At 46.5% G+C, this 20639-nt stretch overlaps 1 protein-coding gene across 1 annotated transcript in view; it reads left to right on the plus strand.

Annotated features, from left to right (window-relative positions):
- LOC147737248 (uncharacterized) overlaps positions 1 to 3885 on the plus strand; it is a 91940-nt gene extending 88055 nt beyond the window's left edge. The window contains exon 4 of the mRNA XM_086921622.1: positions 990 to 3885. Within this exon, the coding sequence (XP_086777748.1) occupies positions 1710 to 2804 (1095 nt within the window). The 5' untranslated portion in view covers positions 990 to 1709 and the 3' untranslated portion in view covers positions 2805 to 3885. The remainder of the gene's footprint in view (positions 1 to 989) is intronic.
- Positions 3886 to 20639: the final 16754 nt, after the last annotated feature.

Here is a 20639-nt window from a genome sequence, read left to right on the forward strand (position 1 = left end):
GGCTGGCTACATAAACTATGGTACACGCTGGGTATGGAACGCATCAAAGCCACTCTTACGCAATTCACAGCATCCTTTCATACGGTTTGGCAACAGAATTTAAGGAAATAACCTGCCCAATGTATCTCTACCTCTTGCAACTTATTGATGCACAGCCTCCTAAGGCCAATTCTGGAACATAGACACCTAGCTGCTCTCACACGCAACAACACATGGAGGCAAAGGCATGGCGCACTGGTTGGGGTGGGGGTAGTGTGGGGGTAGTTTCAAGGGGTGGAGGGTTTTGTTCTTGGGTGTTTTTGGGGTAGGGATGAGACAGGAGCCTCGACACAGACAGCACCCAAGGATACTTCGTATATGAACAAACTTATGCAGAACTGGGTTATCATGTAGGGGACGAGCGGGTACCAAGACTCCTCTTCACTGTATTTCTTGGGGCATATATGATAACTGTATTGTACTTGCCTTATGCTAAAATCAATAAAACAAAGTTAAATAAAAAAAATATTTGAGAGAAGTAAAACCACAAAGTAAATACAATCATTAAACTGCTGCTCTACTGCATATTGTGGGTGTAGTGAATGAAGACAGGCACCTCTGTGAACAGTAATATTTGATTTATGGCACAACATACTGATGTCCGCCCTTCTATCTTGAGTCTTCCTGATTCATCTCTTACTCGAAGAGTTGTACTTGTTTTGACAAAACCTTGACCATATGCACCTACCTAAAGCTGTAACTAGTGTATGAGTGCTATGCGAGCGCCCTTTTTTTATTTACTAAGTTACTCATTCAAACATTTGCTGAAAAAATTAAGATGTGGCATATTCAAAGCAACGTTTATGTAAATTTCTGTGTATGGTTACATATGCCATCATAAGTTTTAAAAATGGGAATGAAGAGATGTTTATACAATCAATTACAAATTGTGTATGCACATTCCGTTATGTTTCCCTTTAAGTAATTTTAAATCTCTTTACATCCAACAGAAAACAATCGTTGATTGTACAAAATGTTTCAAAATAAGGAAGATAACACTGTAAATCTACAAAAACAAAGTCCAAAATATTGAGTTCCAGTATTGAGGAAAACTTAAGTGCCGTCAGAGCCAGCCGGACCTGAACATAAACTGGGACATCCTGGAAGAAGGGACAAGGGTCATGAGAAATTCAGTGATTCTACGAGTCTCAGCTGTGCACCTCCGTGCCTCAAAACGAAGAAATTACCTCTAGAAAATTAAGACAACACTGATAAACCTCCTCTTGTGTAAACATGTCCAATAGCAGCTTTGATCACGAGGTTGGTATGTGGTGGTTACAGCAGTGCTCTGCTTCCTGAAAGACTATCGACCACCATTCAGTGCTAGAGGTGCATTGTAAACTGTTTCAGACCAATCCACAGCAACCAGTGAAAAGCGCAATGGAGTGGAGTCAGACAAATGAAGGTTAAAAGAAATAAGGGTTCTATTTTCTAAAATACAGAGTACTGTCCCAGTGTGCACCGACCAGAAGGACGATGGATCTTTACCCGCAAGCATGCAGAACCATTATCCAGTCTAAAGACACAATTGCCCACGAAGAAGCCTTACACACATTATGAGTTTGGGAAGTAGTTGTTGACCATTACACTTTATTCTTTAATCTGAAAGAAAACATGCAAAATACAACACATACAGGGATTGCAAGAATAACACAACTGCTTTATCAGTCATGATGGCCCTTCAGGAAGTACAGTCACACGATGTAAACAAGTATATGCCAGACCCAGAGACACTAACTAAGAGAGAAGTCTCAGACACATGCAGTGAGGGCTTTAATTTGTCATCAATATTAAAACACCATCAGCAAATACACACAGCGAAAAAGCAATTCAAATGCACTGAATGTGTAAAGAGCTTTATTCAGTTATCAGGCCTACAAAGACATCAACGAACACACACAGGGGAAAAAGCATATCATTGCACTGAATGTGGAAGTAGTTTTATTGATTCGTCAAAATTAAAGAATCATCTGCGAACACACACAGGGGAAAAACCATTCAAGTGCAGTGAATGTCTGAAGAGCTTTTTTCAATTAACAGACCTAAAATACCATCAGAGAACACACACTGGAGAAAAACCATATCATTGCAGTGAATGTGTGAAGATGTTTAATCGATTATCCCACCTAAAACAGCATCAAGGAACACACACAGGGGAAAAACCATTCCAGTGCAGTGAATGTGGAAGTAGTTTTAGGACTTCATCAACATTAAGGATTCATCAGCGAGCTCACACAGGGGAAAAACCATTCAAGTGCAGTGAATGTGTGAAGAGGTTTAGTGAATCTAAAGCATTAAGGATTCATCAGAGAACACACACTGGAGAAAAACCATATCATTGCAGTGAATGTGTGCAAAGGTTTAGTCGATTATCCAACCTAAAGCGGCATCAGAGAACGCACACTGGGGAAAAACCATTCCAGTGCAGTGAATGTGGAAGTAGTTTTAGTGACTCATCAACATTAAAGGTTCATCAACGAACACATACAGGGGAAAAACCATTCAAGTGCAGTGAATGTGGGAAGAGCTTTATATATGTATCAGGACTAAAACGACATCAGAGAACACACACACAGGAAAAATCATTCAAGTGCAGTGAATGTGGAATAAGTTTTATTGAATCTTCAACATTAAGGATTCATCAGCGAACACACACTGGAGAAAAACCATATAAATGCAGTGAATGTGTGAAGATGTTTAGTCGATTATCAAGCCTAAAACAGCACCAGAGAACACACACTGGAAAAAAAATATCATTTCAGTGAATGTTTGAAGAGGTTCAGTTGATTATCACACCTAAAACAGCATCAAATAATACACACTAGGGAAAAACCGTATCATTTCAGTGAATGGGGAAGCAGTTTTAGTGAATCGTCAACATTAAGGAAACATCTGTGAATACAAGCTGGAAAAACCATTCAAATTCAATGAATGTGAGAAGAGATATACGGTATTAGAAAACACACACGAACAATCATTCAAGTGCAGTGAATGTTGACGTAGGTTTAGTGAATCTTCAACATTAAGGATTGATCAGCGAACAAACACACAGGGATAAAGCCATATCATTGCAGTAAATGTGTGAAGATCTTTTGTGAACTTTCAAACCTACAAAGACGTCAGCCTCTCTTCAAAAGAGTGCAGGATCAATAATGACAGTTGCAGAGCTGCAGCTGTGTTATAGCCAGGCCGAGTACTTCACTTCAGAAGAGTGCAGGATCAATAATGAAGGTCACAGAACTGCTGCTGTTTGATAGCCAGGCCGAGCACACTTCGGAGGAGTGTAGGATCAATAATGAAGGTGCCAGAGCTGCAGCTGTGTTATAGCCAGGCCAGGTACCTCACTTCAGAAGCGTGCAGGATCAATAAAGAAGGTCACGGAGCTGCAGCCGTGTGATAGCCAGGCCGAGCACCAGGCTTCACTTCAGAAGAGTGGTGGATCAATAATGAAGGTCACGGAGCTGCAGCTGTGTGATAGCCAGGCCGAGCATATGGTGTCTGTTCAGCAGATACGGATTAATAATGAAACTCTCCAACCCGCATGCTGTGTGATAGCGAGGGTGAGCACACGGCTTCTCTTCAGGAGAGTGAGGAATCATTTATAAATGTCACTGAGCCACATGTTGTGTGATAGTTAGGCAAAATCACCATTTTGCATTCTTGGATGACAATTTTTTGGTGGCGTGATTAACCATGGAATCTTTGTAGTCAGTTTGTGTATCTTTGAATGTTTAATCGGTTTTCGATATAGGATGTATTTTATCCTTTTGATCCACCAGTTCCTTGTTTCCTACCAGTGTTTATGAATAGATTCATTGATGTCTTCTGTACTATTGCCGTATTACTTTCGTGAGATATTAATTAGTTTCTAAATAAATCTTTATTGATTAATTCACTCTAATGCTGTCAGATCTTATGTGATGTTTTATTTAGGATCTGAGAATGCTTGAAATGTATGTCTAGGGCAGGGGGCCTCAGACTGGGGGCGGGCCCTCCTAGGGGGACCTGAGATGATCCCAGGTGGGGGGCCTCAGACTGGGTCGGGCCCTCCCAGGGGGGCCTTTGATGATCCCAGGTGGGGGGCCTCAGACTGGGGGCGGGCCCTACTAGGGGGACCTGAGATGATCCCAGGTGGGGGGCCTCAGACTGGGTCGGGCCCTCCCAGGGGGGCCTGAGATGATCCCAGGCAGGGGGCCTCAGACTGGGGGCGGGCCTCCTTGGGGGGCCTGAGATGATCCCAGGCGGGGGGCCTCAGACTGGGGGCGGGCCCTCCCAGGGGGGCCTGAGTTGATCCCAGGTGGGGCGCTAGACTCTGGTCAAAAGAAGCATTATGCTGAAATGGTGCTTTGTTTTAAGCTTAACATAATGAGCAGCAGTAAGCTGCTCTCCAATGGGCCATCACTAACATGTTTTGACAGTTATATACGTATATACTAGCTGGGAGTATGTGTCAAAAGGGACAGGACTCCAAATGTTTTTCAAAACCCCCACCTCAAATGAACACACTCCTGGTACTTGTACCCGTTATTAGAACATTGGAATGTTGGGAGCTCCATTGAAGCAGCTCCGGGCTTGTAATGGCTGGTATAAGTCTGTAGCTCCAACATTCCAATGTTTGTCTTCATATTTTTCTCTTTTTAATTTAGAACATTCTACCCTAAGTGGGTGGAATGTTCTAATAGCCTTATAGCCCTTCTGCCTTTGGATATACCTGTTATTAAGGGCCCTGAACCCGTTATAGTCCAGAGATGCATGCCCTCGTCAGCGGGCCATAAGGCTATATAAAGCCTACCTGACCAGAATAGTATGTTTGGCAATCATGTGTTTGATTGCATTCTTAAAACAGTACTTAACTGCAATGCTTAAATAAGTTTAGACATATTTAAACATTGCCAATTGAATAGAATAATTGTCAAAAATTCTGAGGGGAGCCCGACGATCGCTGTGGGGTTGGGGGGGGGGGGTGGCATTAAGACATTTTAAAACCCCTGGTCTAGGGTGTTCCTCCTCAGAGAGGTATGAGGGGCCTGATGTAACACTGTTGGTTAGTCAAATCTTAAAGGGGAGGGCACAGAGACTCAAAGCCGATGGGTTTCAATATCAAACCTGTTTATCACCACTTAATCATCCTCACAATCGCAATAAGTGACTGGATCAGGCCCCCCCTCCAACCATGTCCGGATGGGCTGCTGGCTGAGAATATTCAGCACAGGTGTGGAAATCAAGGTTTGAGATGTAAAACATGAAAGTAATAGAAACAAGTACGCTTTACAAAGGAACGGTGATGGTGATGCCAAGCCCTGTGTGGCACTGTTAGTACTGCTTGCAAGAGTGTGTACATTTATCGGCTAACAGGGCCCCTCCATGGAATAGCAGCGCTCCAGCACTTGGCAGCTCAGGAAGCCATAAAAGTGTGTGACTTTGCATTTCAGTACGGTGATGCGGACCACCACATTGAAATGTGTTAGTCTAACCCCTGATGCATGGTACTTGTCAGGCCTGTTCGCCTCAACGCAAGCACCCTTGCACTATGATACAAGGCTGCCTGCATTGGCGCTAGGCAGCTAAATTCAGCCCCAGCACAGGGAGAAATGCTGGGCTGCACTGTAATCTTGTAAACACGGTGTAGCTCTGCATTTCAGAAGTGGGGAGCGTAGCGTTAAGCCAAAGAGGCCAATATGCATGCGATTACTAGGACGAAATCAGCAAATCCTGAAGAGAGGGCCCAGCTGCAAATATAAAAATGGGAAGTTGAAATACATTAGGTCAAACTTGATTATGCAATTAGGAAGATAGAATCCGGATTAGAGGGATGATCAGTGGCCTAGGATGCACTTGGAAATTCGATAGACCGAACCAGTCTGGAAATCTAAGCAGAATGAGTAAACAACATCATTCTAAGATGGCGCCATCTTGGAAATACATAGAAGCTATAGAACATGATAGTCCTTCTTTCATGTCCATAAGAAGGACATGCCAAGTCCTATGTCAATATCTAGATTCCTAGAGTCTTAGAAGCACCGCCATTTTAGATTGGACAGGGACCTTATATGGGGAGAGGATCGATACATGATGCAGGGCCTACATGGCCCAGATCGAGCCCCAAACACAATCAGCACACAAAAGGTACCCGTTATCAGGCTTTTAGACTAGAGCAAAGGTAATCATCCTGAAAAGAGTTAGTAGTGATTGAAACCAGGCACCTCCATGAACAATAAGATTTGATGTATGGCACAACCTCCGGATGTCCAACTTGCTGTCTTGAGTCTTCCTGATCCATCTCTTACTCCAAGAGCTGTTCTTGTTTTGACAAAACCGTGACCATATGCATCTACCTACACCTGTAACTAGTATATATGTGCTGTGCAAGCGCCCTTTTTTTTTTTTGTTAAGTTACTCGATGAATACCTTTGCTGAAATAAATAAGATGTGGCGTATTGTTATGTTATAATGTTATGTTATAAATCCTTTTATTGCGCGCTCTATTACTCAGGAGTATCCTGGCGCGATGAGTACATGATAACAAGGCGGGGCCACTAACACACCGAAGAGAGAGATTACAGAGTAATATTAAACAGGTATGTTTTGAGTCCCTTCTTGAACTGCGAAAGTGAGGAGGCAGTGCGAAGGGCCAAAGGAAGAACATTCCATACTCTAGCAGCCTTAACAGAGATGGATTTGCCTCCAGTTCTGGCAAGCTTAAATTTAGGCTGGACCATCTGACAAAGGTTAGCCGAGCGGAGAGCCCGTTTAGGAGCATAAAGAACAAATCTATTCCGCAAGTATACTGGGCCTTGCTGATTGATAGCCCGATATGCCAGGACCAGAATTTTAAACAAAATACGATTGGCAATAGGCAACCAATGAAGGCTGCGCAGATGTTCGCGAACACTAGTTCTCCTGGGTAGTTGAAACATCAACCTGACTGCCGAGTTTTGAATAACCTGAAGTCGACGGACCATGTAATCAGGTAGGCCACTGAAGAGTGCATTTGCATAATCTAAGCGTGATAAAATCAACGCTCTAAGCACAGTCTCTCTAGCTTTGCCGGGAATGAGGGGAAAAAATCTTCTGAGGGCCTTTAGAGTGGCATAACAGGTACCGGTTAGTTTCTTAATATGCTCCCCGAACTTTAAATCCTGTCCGAACCAGACACCTAGGTTCTTTACAGGGGCACCTGATGAGCTCGGACAGGGTAGGTCGGAGGGCCAAATTTGTTCCCTGAAATTATCCGGAAAAGATCCATAGAGGAGGATCTCCGTCTTCTCCTCGTTACATTTAAGCTGGGCCATTGCCAGCCAGCGAAAAACCTGCGACAGGCAACTCTGAACGGTCAAGGGGTCTAGATGATTTTTTGGCCAGGTGAAGAGCAGCTGGGTATCATCAGCATAAGCCATTATTTTGGCACCCAGCTGCTCAGCTAGATAGACCAAAGGGGTCACATAAACATTAAAAAGCAGGGGGCTTAAGGTAGACCCCTGCGGGACTCCTGGGGTAAGTTCCTTAGCCTTAGATGCATAAGGGGGGACCCACACTTGCTGTAATCTATCTTTCAGAAATGAGGTCAACCAACCCAAAGCGCGGCCTGAAATACCGACAGCACCCAATCTGGCCAGAAGCAACGAATGGGGCACCGTATCGAAGGCGGCAGAGAGGTCTAGTAAGATCAGAACCGCCCTGCCGCCTCCATCCAGGCACTCCCGAATAGCCTCTGAAACCTCAATTAATGCTGTTTCGGTGCTGTAGGCCGCTCTGAACCCCGATTGAGCAGGGTGGAGCGCATGAGAAGACTCAATAAACCCTTCAAGTTGTCTAAAAACAATCTTTTCACATGTCTTAGCCAACGCTGGCAAAAGAGATATGGGCCGATAGCTAGAGGGCATAGTCGGGTCCAGGCCAGACTTCTTCAGTAATGGGAGGAGCTTGGCTTGCTTCCAACTCAGAGGCACAGAGGCCGAGCAAAGAGATAAGTTAACAATCCTAGTTACCTCCTGGCAGACTATCGCCGACACTCCTCCCAGAACTCTAGCAGGGCAGGGGTCGGCGGGCGAACCAGATTTAAGGGCAGACAGAATTGGTAAAACATCCTTTTCAGAGGCTGGGGAGAAGGAAGTAAACAGACCTTCCGAAGAAACAGCTTCCAATATAGGCAATGAAGTGGATGTCAGGGACTTGTTCAAGGCAGTTTGGAGATCTTGCTGGATCTTCAGAATCTTTTCAGAGAAAAAATCTGAAAGTTCATCGCACCATTGATTGGAAGAAGGTAGTGTAGGTAGCGCGGCTCTAGGAGAGAGAAAACTCTGGACTATAGCAAAAATTTCAAAGGAACTTTTATGCAAAGATCTGTGTATTGTTAAATGTGTCTTAAATATGTCTTCATAAGTTTCAACAATAGTAATAAATGAGATGCTTTTACAACCAACTAAAAATTGAATATGCACATTCCGGTATTTTCCATTTAAGTAATTTAAATCTCTTTACATCCGACAGAAAACAATCCTTGATTGTACAAAATGCTTAAGAATAATGATGATAATACTGTAAATCTGCAAAAGCAAAGTCAGAAACATTGAGTTCCAGTATTCAGGTAAACTCGGTCCGAGGCCTGCTCTCTCCCCCAAAGCTCCGCTGTACACTGGTGCGCTTCGAGCCGCACTCTTGTAGGGTTCGATACTGCTCTCTGCCACTTCTGTGATCGTGTTTCTCTGCCCTGTTTTTCTGCTCTGTATTTTATTGTAAACTTGCCCCAAGTGGTTTTATTGTGCTTTTTGTTTATTTTTGTACCTTATTGTGGTTTTCCCTCCTCGCCGCCCGTGCCCATCTCCTCTCTCAGCCCCCCTCACTGTGCTCTTGTCACTGTTTTTGCCGCTGTTCCCACCCCCAGCTGCTCGTTTCCTCCCCCCTCCCCTACTTATGGTGACTGCAGCGGGGAGCGCGAGCTAGACCCCAGACCCTCGGTCCGAGGCCTGCTCTCTCCCCCACAGCTCCGCTGTACACTGGTGCGCCTCGAGCCGCACTCTGGTAGGGTTCGATACTGCTCTCTGCCACTTCTGTGATCGTGTTTCTCCTCCCTGCCTTTTTGCTCTGTATTTTATTGTAACCTTGCCTCAGGTGGTTTTATTGAGCTTTTCATTCATTTTTGTACATTATTGTGGTTTGTTTTCACTCTTTGCCGCCCGTGCCCATCTCCTCTCTCAGCCCCCCTCACTGTGCCCTTGTCACTGTTTTTACCGCTGTTCTCGCCCCCAGCTGCTCGTTTCCTCTCTCCTCCTCTACTTATGGCGACTGCAGTGGGGAGCGCGAGCTAGACCCCAGACCCTCGGTCTGAAGCCTGCTCTCTCCCACAGCTCCGCTGTACACTGCTGCTCCTCGAGCCCCACTCTGGTAGGGTTCGATACGGCTGTCTGCCACTTCTGTGATCGTGAGAGACCTTTGACCCTGCTCGCAGGCAGGTCACTCCCCACGCCACCATACAGCCGCCAGCTGCCTCGTTGCTCCTGCCTGCCGCCGCTGTTTCCCGCTCCCTCATTCCCGCCGCTGAGTCCCTGCAGCCCCGCCACCCTGTATCCCATTGGACACCCCGCTCCCGCCTCCCAGCTGCTCCTCCCTCCCTATCCCCCTCTTATGGCCATTCCGGGGTTAAGGGGTTCTGGCGCTGGGCATGGTCCAGTCGCGGATGGGCGCAGACGAGCTTGCCTTTGGCGTGCCTTCTGTGCGCCAGCGGCGCATGCAGCGGGTACGCCGCTGGCGCACTGAAGGCACGCCAAAGGCAAGCTCATCTGTGCCCATCCGCGACTGGACCATGCCCAGCGCCAGAACCACAGGACCCGGTGAATGCCACAACACCAGACTCCGCTACAATGCCAGCACCCTCTACGCACTCAACACCGGCGGAAACCACACCTGCTTCCAAGCCACACTGATACAGACTCACGGACCTTTCACCCGCCACACCTGCATCTTCACCTGCGACAGAACCACTAAACCTCCAAGGACCGGACCCAAACACCTCTGATGCATACTCCTCAACACCCGCTCCGCATGCAAACACGCCGTCGAGCTCTGGGACCTGCTCGACACATCCGCCCCAGACGTGGCCTTCCTGACCGAGACCTGGTGCTCCTCTGAGCTAGACATTGCCATAGCCATCCCGGACGGCTACAAAATCACCCGCAGGGATCGCGCCAACGGAATCGGAGGAGGAATAGCCATCGTTCACAAGTCCATCCTCAAGGTCACCACCCATGCAGACGACACCCTTAACACCGCCGAACACCTGCACTTCCGGATCAACACCGACCCCACCACCACCCTCAGAGGAACACTCATCACCAGACCGCCCAGACCCCGAGCACAATTTAGCGACTCCATCGCCGACCTCGCCAGCACCCACGCACCCACCTCCACAGACTACATCCTCCTCGGGGACCTGAATTTCCACTTCGAGAACAACAACAAAGCCAACTCCGCCACCCTCGGCCACACACTGGACCCCATCTTCTCCACAGGCACCCACGTCTCCTTCGACCACACCACGGAACTCCACTGGACTGACCAGCCCTGCATCCATTTCACCTTCAACAAACCAACCACGCACCGCCGCACCCAACAGCTGCCTCGCCGCTGCTGGAGCAAAGTCACCGAAGACCAGCTGATCACCACCCTCGCCCAGAACCCACCCACCGACCCCACCAACCCAGACGACGCAGCCCGCAACATCAGACAGTGGATGGACGAATGCGCCAACACCCTCGCTCCACTCAAGAAACCGTCCAACAACCACACCAGCAAGAGAGCCACCTGGTTTACTAACGAGCTGCAGACCTAAACGCACCTGCCGGAAACTGGAGAAGATATGGCTCCATTAATGCACTTCGGACAACCGCAAAGCCCACAAGGACGCCACTCGCAGACATCACCACCTCATCGGAATAGCCAAGAGATCCTTTTTCAAAGACCACCTGGATAACAACGACCACGACAGCAAAGAGCTCTTCAGCATCGTAAAAGAACTCTCCAACCCCAGCACCAACAACATACCGCCCTAACAAGAACTGTGCAACTCACTAGCCATCTTTTTCCACCGCAAGATCGCTGACATCCATGACAGCTTCAACACAATGACCGGCTCGACTACGCCAGACCCCACACCCCCTGTGAACACCACCAGCGCCAACCGCCTGACCTCCTGGTCCAACGTCAACGACGACGAGACACGCAAGGTCATGAACTCCATCCACTCAGGATCTCCGTCAGACCCGTGCCCACACCACGTATTCAACAAAGCAGATGCTGCCATTGCACTCCAACTACGGAAGGACATCAACATCTCCTTCGAAACAGCAACATTCCTGGAAAGCTGGAAACACGTCAAAATCTACACCCTCCTCAAGAAGCCCAAGGCAGACCCCAAGGACCTCAAGAACTTCCGGCCCATCTCCCTGCTCCCGTTCCCGGTGAAGGTCATTGAGAAAATCGTCAACATGCAACTGGCCCACCCCCTGGAAGACAACATCTTGGACCTGTCCCAGTCCGGGTTCAGACGAAACCACAGCACCGAGACAGCCCTCATCACTGCCACAGACGACTTCAGGTGCCAACTAGACAACGGCGAAACATCAGCCCTCATCCTCCTGGACCTGTCAGCCGCTTTCGACACGGTCTGCCATCGCACTCTAAAGACACGCCTCCTGGAAGCCGGAATCCAAGAGAAGGCCCTTGACTGGACCACGTCCTTCCTCTCCGGGAGAACCCAGAGTGTCCGCCTTCCGCCCTTCTGATCCGAGGCCACCAACTTCATCTGCCACATCCCCCAGGGCTCAGCCCGACGCTGTTTAACATCTACATGGCCCCCCTGGCACAAGTGGCCCGCAACACAAACTCAACATCATCTCCTACGCCGACGACACCCAGCTCATCCTCTCCCTCACCAAGGACCCACACACCTCCAATACCAAGCTCATGTGGGAATGAAGGCAGTCGCCAACTGGATGCAGAACACCCGTCTGAAGCTGAACTCAGACAAGACGGAGGTACTCATCCTCGGACTCACCCCCTCAGCCTGGGACGACTTCTGGTGGCCGACCACAATGAGAACAGCACCGACACCCACCGATCATGCACGCAACATAGGATTCGTCCTTGACTCCTCCCTCTCCATGTCTAAACAGGTCAACGCCGTCTCCTCCTCCTGCTACAATACCCTCTGCATGCTCCGCAGGATCTAAAAGTGGACCCCGACCGAAACAAGAAGAACGTGACAAAGGCCCTCGTCAGCAGCAGACTGGACTACGGCAACGCACTCTATGCAGGAATGCCAGCCAAACACCTACGACGACTACAACACATCCAAAATGCCTCCGCCCGACTGATCGTCAACGTCCCCAGCAGCAGCCACATCACCCCCCACCTGAGAGACCTACACTGGCTCCCCGTCGACAAGAGGATAACCTTCAAGCTCCTCACCCACGCACACAAAGCACTCCACAACGCCGGACCAGCCTACCTGAACAGCAGACTCAACTTTTACACCCCGACCCGCCAGCTCCGCTCCGCCAGCCTCGCCCTCGCGTATGTCCCCCGCATCCAACGAATAACCTCCGGCGGCAGATCCTTCTCCTACCTTACCACCAAGACCTGGAACACCCTCCCTACCCACCTACGTCAGACCCAAGACCTACTCGCCTTCAGAAGACTCCTCAAGACCTGGCTCTTTGAGCAGTAGCAAACGTCGTAAATGTATTTTATTTCATCTTTCATTAAGTGGCTCTCGTCTGGGTCTACACACCTTTGTTTTTAAGCATTGCGAGTATCATGTCTTGGTGTTTTGCACGATCAGTCAAAACCAGTGCCTGACGTCATCATAACGCCTGGTGACATATTACAATTGTTCACATTTCCCTGGTGTTATTTTTAGGTGCATCTGTTTGGAATACCAACACAGATAGTTATCTTTACAGTGTGCAATGACCAAACTTGCCACAGCAACTTTATGAAATAATAATTGCTAGTAACTGGTGCAAGGGTAGTGGAAAACAGCCCATGGCATGTTGCTAAAGCTACTTAAGGAACCCAGCCTGGTGGCAGTACTTTCCTGTCCTAGGTAGGGCAACATTTTGAAGCTGCCATTACCACAATATATGCTGCCTTGCCTTGCTCAAGGTGTGTATAATATTTATGGGTGGTCGCCTTGCTGACAGTACTCTTAGCACAACTTAATTTCAACTTCCCATATTATCCATCCTGATTGATTCCCACTAACTTAACGAGTTAAAGCAATTGGCATTGTAAATGACAATGCCTTTTATTTATGTTTTTAAAACTCAGTTATAGCTCAAACTCGCGTAAATGCGAGACCTATTGTATTGCAAATGTTTGTTTAAAAGATATTCTCTGCCTGCACTAGTCTAGCCCTGCCCATGACACTTTTTTTTTTTTTTAAGTTCAAGAGAATTTTATTAATAGTAATAAGAGAGAAAACCAGGTGTCAAAACAAAGTACAACGTGATATCAGAGTAAGAATCTGAGCAAAATAATACAATCAAACAAATACAAGCATTATAATAAAAAAGATCTGGGTACAAGATGAGAAAAAGGGAAAAGGTAAAGAAAATTTACGGTAAGCATAAAATATGAAAAGCATGAGAACATTGGAAAATAATAAATAAAGATGGTACAATGAAGGATAAGTGGAATGTATCAGGCAATTAAGGAGGTTTAGGAACTTCCTGTTGTGGAGAGAAAGGTGAAACAAACGCTTACTACATGATTCCAGATACAGTGTGACGGGAGTCCAGAGGTCCATGCGTTTTGTAGCCATACATGCCGGGAAAACATGAGCTGTATCGAGTCTATGGTTATGGCATACATTAAACCACCACGCTTTGAAGGAAATTTTAGAGAAGTCTTTCCAGTTGACTGTTATTTGATGGAAGGCAGCGGCAAGTAATAAATCAACAATCTGAGGTTTTAGCTCAATGCCATCCCAACAAGGAGAGAGACTGCCCGTAAAAACATGTGTGTGAGAAAAGGGGATAGAGGTGTGAAAAATCAAATTAATTTGAGCCCAAACCTGTAACCAAAAATCACGTACATGAGTGCATAAAAATAACATATGAAATAATTTGGCTTGTGGTGACGAGCAAGACCAGCACGTGTGGGGAGTAGTAGGAAAGCGTTTGTGAAGGTCAGAGGGTGTGAAGAGGAGTCTATTGTAAATGAAGAACAAAGTCTGAGTAAGGGTTGCTGCTCTGGAAGATTTGCGGAGTTTAGTCCAGATTTTGTCCCAAAAGGAAACCGACCAAGAGATAGACAAATCATGCTCCCAAGATTGTTCTACTTTAGATTTGGGTCTCGGAGTCTCACCAGCATGAAGGTATTTGTAAATAGCAGTAGCCTTTGGCGTGGTGCGTAAGAAGGAATGGAGTGCGGTAGTGGGAGTGGATGGAGCAGGAGGAGAGCAGGGCTGAGAGAGGTTATTATATTTCGGTAGGACTGTATTTTTAAGCAATTGGTATTTACGTGCAAAGGAAGTAGGTAAGTCATAGAGGGAGCGAAGGGTGTCAAAAGATAAGAAAGAGGAATGAGAAAATAGTTGGGAGATCCACTGCAGACCTCGAGTATGCCAAGTTTTCCAGAAGAAGGGTCTGTTACGGATGAGTAAGGAAGTGTTATGCCATATGGGAGAGGAAAGGAGATCAGCAATGGTAGTGGGGGGAGAATGCGTAGAGGAGAGGAGTAATTTAGTGGTAAACTTATGAATCGGAGTAGAGATAGAGGTGGGTTTGCGGGAAAAGGAAAGGTACTCAGCAAAGGAAAAGGGAGAAAGAAGAAGGCGTTCAAATTTGGTCCATAGAGGGCATGGGGTGTCAGGATCTAGTAGCCAAAAAGAAGCTTGTCTCAACTGAAACGCCTTGTGATAGGCTGGGAAGTCAGGAAAGTTGGCCCCACCTTCAGATTTAGGACGAATCAGACGTGCTATAGACATTCGTGACTTCTTTTTACTCCAAAGAAAGGACTTAGAATAGAGTTGATTTTTTTGAAAAATTTGGATGGGACAGGGACTGGAATATTGGAGAGGGTGTAGAGAACAATGGGAGTTAACATCATTTTAATAGTGTCAAGGCGACCCCACCAGGATAGGTAAAGGGGATGCCACTTGGATGTGAGGTCCGTTAATTTTTGAATGCACTTGGACATGCACAAGGAAACGGTATCCGGGATGGTAGGAGTGACATGCATTCCAAGGTACTTGATATTGGAGGGTTTCCATGTAAAATTAGAGGCAGCAAAATCGGGTTTAAAAGTGAATTTAGTTAAGGGGAGGATCTCACATTTATCATTATTAAGTTTATAGCCGGATATTTGGGAATAAGCATGGACTTCAGTGAGAAAAGCAGGAATGGAAACGGAGGGGTTGGAGACAAATAGCAATATGTCATCCGCATAAGCGGCTAATTTGATGTGGGAGTCTGACAGTTGGAAACCTTGGATGGAGGGGTTTTGACGGAGCTTGGAAAGGAAAGGTTCTAATGCCAGATTAAAGAGAAAGGGAGATAAGGGACACCTCTTTTTAAATCAAAAAAAGAAGATATTTGACCGTTGGCACAAACCGCTGCGCGTGGGTTAGAATAAAGTAGGGAGATTAAGGATATGAAAACAGGACCGAAACCAAACCAACGGAGGGTGTGAAACAAATAAGTCCATTCGACTCTATCAAACGCCTTTTCGGCATCCAAGGCAATAGCCGCAAGGGGATGAGGTAAGAGGCGAGACCTAGAAAGGATGTTAAAGAGGAGTCTGGTGTTGTCAGTTATAAAACAGCCCTTGACAAAGCCCGACTGTTCCTCACCCAGAAGGTCCGGGAGAAGAAGGTCAAGACGTGCCGCAAGAGACTTTGCAAAACTTTTATAGTCAATATTGACCAAAGAGATTGGCCTGTAGTTTTTGCAATGTTGAGGATCCCTCCCCTCCTTGGGTATGAGACAAATGTGGGCGTCTGAAAAAGAGCCTGAGGAGGAACCCAAGGAAAGGAAGGTTCCGATAAGGGAGTGGAGTCGGGGAATGAGGAGCTGTGAGAAGTGGAGAAAAATTCGACTGTGAAGCCGTCTGGCCCAGGAGCCTTGTCTTTTTGGAGGGTTTGAAGCGCTTTGAGTAGTTCTTGTTGGGATATATCAAGTTCTAATTGAGAAAGGTCAAGTGGAAAGTGAGATGGTTTGTGAATGGAGGAGAAAAATGTATCTAGAGAATGGGAAGAGGGCTGGGTTTCAGAAGAGTATAAAGTCTTATAGAAGGTAGAGAATTCAGTGAGAATGTCTGCGTCCGTATGTTTGAGATTTGATTCGGCGTCATAGATTGATTCAATGTTTAATTTGTTGTGTTTCACTTTGAGATAATTGGCCAATATCTTGCCAGCCTTATTTTTGCCTCCATAGAACTTGGCACTAGATTTTAATAAGTACAGAGATGCATCGTCCGTGGATTTTTTATTAAATTTCATCTTAGCGTTAGCCAGGGCAGTTAGAGTTTGCTGTGAGCGGGAAGTGAAATAAGAATGCTCCAATTTCTTGATATCCAGAAGGATAGCCTTGGTAAATTCGCGAGCAGCTCTACGCTTTTTAGCAACAAAGCCAATGATAAAATCTCTTGCTGCCGCTTTAAAGGCATCCCAAATGGTGTGTTTAGGGACAGGGGAGTTATCATTTAGGGAGAAAAATTCGTGGGAGAAGGAAGTGAAGGAAACAGTAAATTTAGGATCTAGAAGGAGAGAATTGTTAAAACGCCAGCGTTTAGGGCCTATTGATTTGGGTAAGATATCCAATTGAAATAATGTGGGGGCATGGTGAGAAAGTAAAATTGGACCAATTTCTGCATGAGTGAGGGTTTGGGCAATATTATGGGTAACAAAAATGTAATCAATCCGAGATTGGGAATGGTGACATGGAGAATAAAAGGTAAATTCTTGGAGTTCTGGATTGCATAAATGCCAAGCATCAGTGAGTTTGTGTTGGGAGATAGCTTGAGAGAAGGATTTATGAGGATTGTTAGGGATGAAGTGTGCTTTGGAGTTCCTATCGAGAAAGGGATCCAGGGGCTGATTACAGTCTCCTGCTAGTATAAAATTATCATCAATAAATCTAGTGATGTGCTGGGAAAATGAGTGCCAGAAGGTGGGATCTCCAGTGGTAGGGGCGTAAACATTTAGGAGAGAAATTGGAACATTCTTGATAGCAAGTTTGGTGTATATCCATCGGCCTTCAGCATCGGATTCTTGGGCAAGCAAGGAGTGAGCAAGAGCTTTGTGACATAAAATTGCAACGCCATTACGTTTACCATCCCCAGGAGAGTAATAAACATCACCCACCCAACTTCTCTTCAATTTGACAGATTCTTCAGCAGATAAGTGGGTTTCTTGTAAAAAAGCAATGTCCACATTCAGACGCGAAAGATGAGAAAAAATCCTTTGACGTTTGATAGGGGAATTGACGCCCTTAACATTCCATGTAATTACCTTTAGAGACATATCATCTCAAAGAAGAGGGAGAAAACAAAGAAAGAGAAAGAGGTGCAGAGGAGACCCAGAAGAATAAAAAACCATGGAAAAAGAGAGAGTCGATGAAAGTCAAAGCAGTATAATAATGATTAAAAGAATGAGGAAAGAGAAAAGAGGGTGAGGAAAAGGAGAATAAAAGCAATCGATGTGGAAACAATTGAGAAGGTAGTCCAGGAGGTAGGTAGGGTGATAGAAAGAAAATGGTGATAGAAGAGTATGCGAGAAACAAGAGAGAGAGACACCTGTGATGTAAAGGAAATCGGCGAACTGAAAAGTGAAAAAGATACAAGAAGGGAAGTGAACATTCGGGGGGAGAAGGAAAACATACTTACGAAGGGCAGAGATGGGAAGGGTCAATCACCAGGGGGAGGATAAGCGAGGAAATGGATGAGGGGGGAGCGCCAGGCAAAGGAAGCAAGCGTCCAATGCAAACGAACCAACGGGTCGGGGGAGAGGCGCCATACATAATGTAAAAACCTGCAAGGAAAAGGGAGGAAAACCATTAATGAGCGAGACGATTGAGAGAAGATGGGGACATAACAACATTAAATGACAAGAAGGTGTGGAAAGAAATAACAGTGAACAATGCTTATTTAACGAACTGGGATACAAGAGAAATAACGGAGGGTGAGGGAGAGAGCAGGGAAACCAGAGGCGTTGGAAAACATGGCATAAACAGACATCAACATATCTAACAATGCACGGTAAGCATGCACATTAACACCTTAGCTGCTTCGCAAATATCCCTCCCCAGTGCTGCGCTGTCCATTGGAACTAGTGCTGAATGGACGTCCAATGGTCGTGCGCAGCACTGGGGAGGTAGCGCTCGTGACGACCGTTGGCCGTCAGCAGCGCTTAAGAGGTTAACTGAAACTTCAATGCTGCGTCACGTAGGAATCATGGCGGGAAAGCTGACGAAGAGCTGGAAAAGTCCATGTCAGATGCTTGAGTTGCGTTCAAAAAGCTACGAAGACGAACAGGATCCTCATATGTCGTAGTTTTGTTGTTGTAAGTCACTCTAAATAGGCAAGGGTGGAAAAGGCCATATCTAGCACCAATAGCGCGAAGTTCTGGTCGCATATCCAAGAAGGCCTTGCGGCGACTAGCTGTGGCTCTTGCATAATCCTGGGCAAAGAAGAGATTGGAGCCCGACCATTGTAGGCAAGGTGAGGCACGAGCTGCTGAGATAACTTTGAGGAGGTCAGTATATTCTAAGAAGTACATGATGACACCTCTTGGTCGTGAAGAAGGAGAGGAAGTAGAAGGAAGACGACCCAGTCTATGTGCGCGCTGGATGTTAAGCGTAGTATCCTCAGGTAAGTGAAGAATCTTGGGCAAAAATGATTTGAAGAAAGCAATGGGGTCAGACCCCTCACAATTCTCTGCCAGGCCGTAGAGACGAAGATTGTTGCGTCTGTTTCGGTTTTCCAATTCTTCGACTTGCTTTTGAAGAGAGGAAATTTGAGACTGCATGTGTGAAACTTTGGAGGATGACTCCTGGAGAGAAGTTAAAGAGTGTTCCACTGTAGTCACTCTGGCGTCCATCTGAGACCAATTGTCAGTAAGAACCTGCAACTTAGAGTTGGTTTCTTCCATGAAGGGCTTGAGAGCACGGATCTCTTCTAATAACAGCTCCATAGAAACAGCCGATGTGGACCCCGTTGGCGATGGAGGATCTTTTTTAGGGCGTTTCGTCGTGACTTTCCCTGGAGGCTGCATTGGCTTCTCCGCAGTTGACTGCGACATTTGAGTGACGAGGGCCTGAGAAGCCTCGAGGTGTGCCAGTGCAGAAAAGACTCTTGAATTTTTGATGAAGACACGACGTGGAGTTTTGGTGGTCCGAGGGAATGCCTTCCTTTCCATATAAAAATGGAGTAGGAAAAAATTATTGGTGAAGAGAAAATGAGGAAAAAGCCCAATAATATGCACTACTTAACCAAAGGCAGCAAAGAGGTTGCGTTAGAATTCTTGACAAAAAACTGCACAGGATGTAAGAGTGTCAGAGAGTCAAAAAAATGGATGGAGCAGCGACCAATTCGCTAATTGGGGGAGTTGGCGCATTGACGATGTAGACAAAGAACCACCATGGCGATGAAATATAGGTAAGTGGCACGTTGTGGAACGAAGAAGATCCGTCAGGTGGAGAACATCATGAAGATATGGTGAGTAGATAAGGAGAGCGCATAAAAATCATGCTGAAAGCTGCCTCAAATTGTAGATAACGTTAAATATAGGAGCATGAAAGAAAGCAGCGCTTCAAGCAAAGAGTTAACTTAGTCTGAGTGCATTGGCAGGGTATTTGAGGTGAGAAAGGTCCATTAGCCTGAAATGGCCGCCAGAAACATGCAGAATGCGAGGAAAACTCGTTAAAGTTCATTAAAGAGCAGCCCATGTGACAGTTGTACAGCGGTGAAGCAGAAATGCAAGAGTAAAACCTCACCGGGAAGAGTTAATTATGCGCAGGTCTTTGAGGCAGGCTCGCATGGTCGGGAAACGGGTGCGCCACAGGTCGCGCTGACAGAAAACAAAATGGCGGGCGCGACTATTACTCAGCCGCGTCCGCTGCAATATCATCAAAGACGACCTTTCCGCATCTTGACGGAGCCTGTACTGGAACCGCTGCGTGGGCTGCAGTCTCCGAGGAGGTAAGACGTGGTTTGCAGGCGGGAATGCTGGGTTTAAAGCGGCGGAATCCCCAAGCGACCGGGAGCGCTCACATCTGCGCTGCCGTCCTCGCCGGGCGCCAAACCACGCCCCCCTGCCCATGACACTTAATTTGTCAAAAACATAATTAGCAGACCCCAGGGTATTTCACAAGAGGCCGTTCTTCAAAGTGCCTGTACCACTGTTACCGTCAAGCCATCGTACTGCAACAGTTGTGACAATTTGGATTATTTCATGTCACAAAAGCTGTAAAAATGATGCCCTGTGACATTGGCTGAGTGACCAGAGATGCATGTAGAGGACTTGTGGTCTGTTGGCCTCTTTACCACCCGTCTGTGGTGCAAGGCTGGGAGAACATTCATTGTAATTCCATCAGTGGTGACCT

Source organism: Lissotriton vulgaris, chromosome 1_1 (genome assembly GCF_964263255.1).
Source record: "Lissotriton vulgaris chromosome 1_1, aLisVul1.2, whole genome shotgun sequence".
In the NCBI taxonomy this organism is placed as follows: domain Eukaryota; kingdom Metazoa; phylum Chordata; class Amphibia; order Caudata; family Salamandridae; genus Lissotriton; species Lissotriton vulgaris.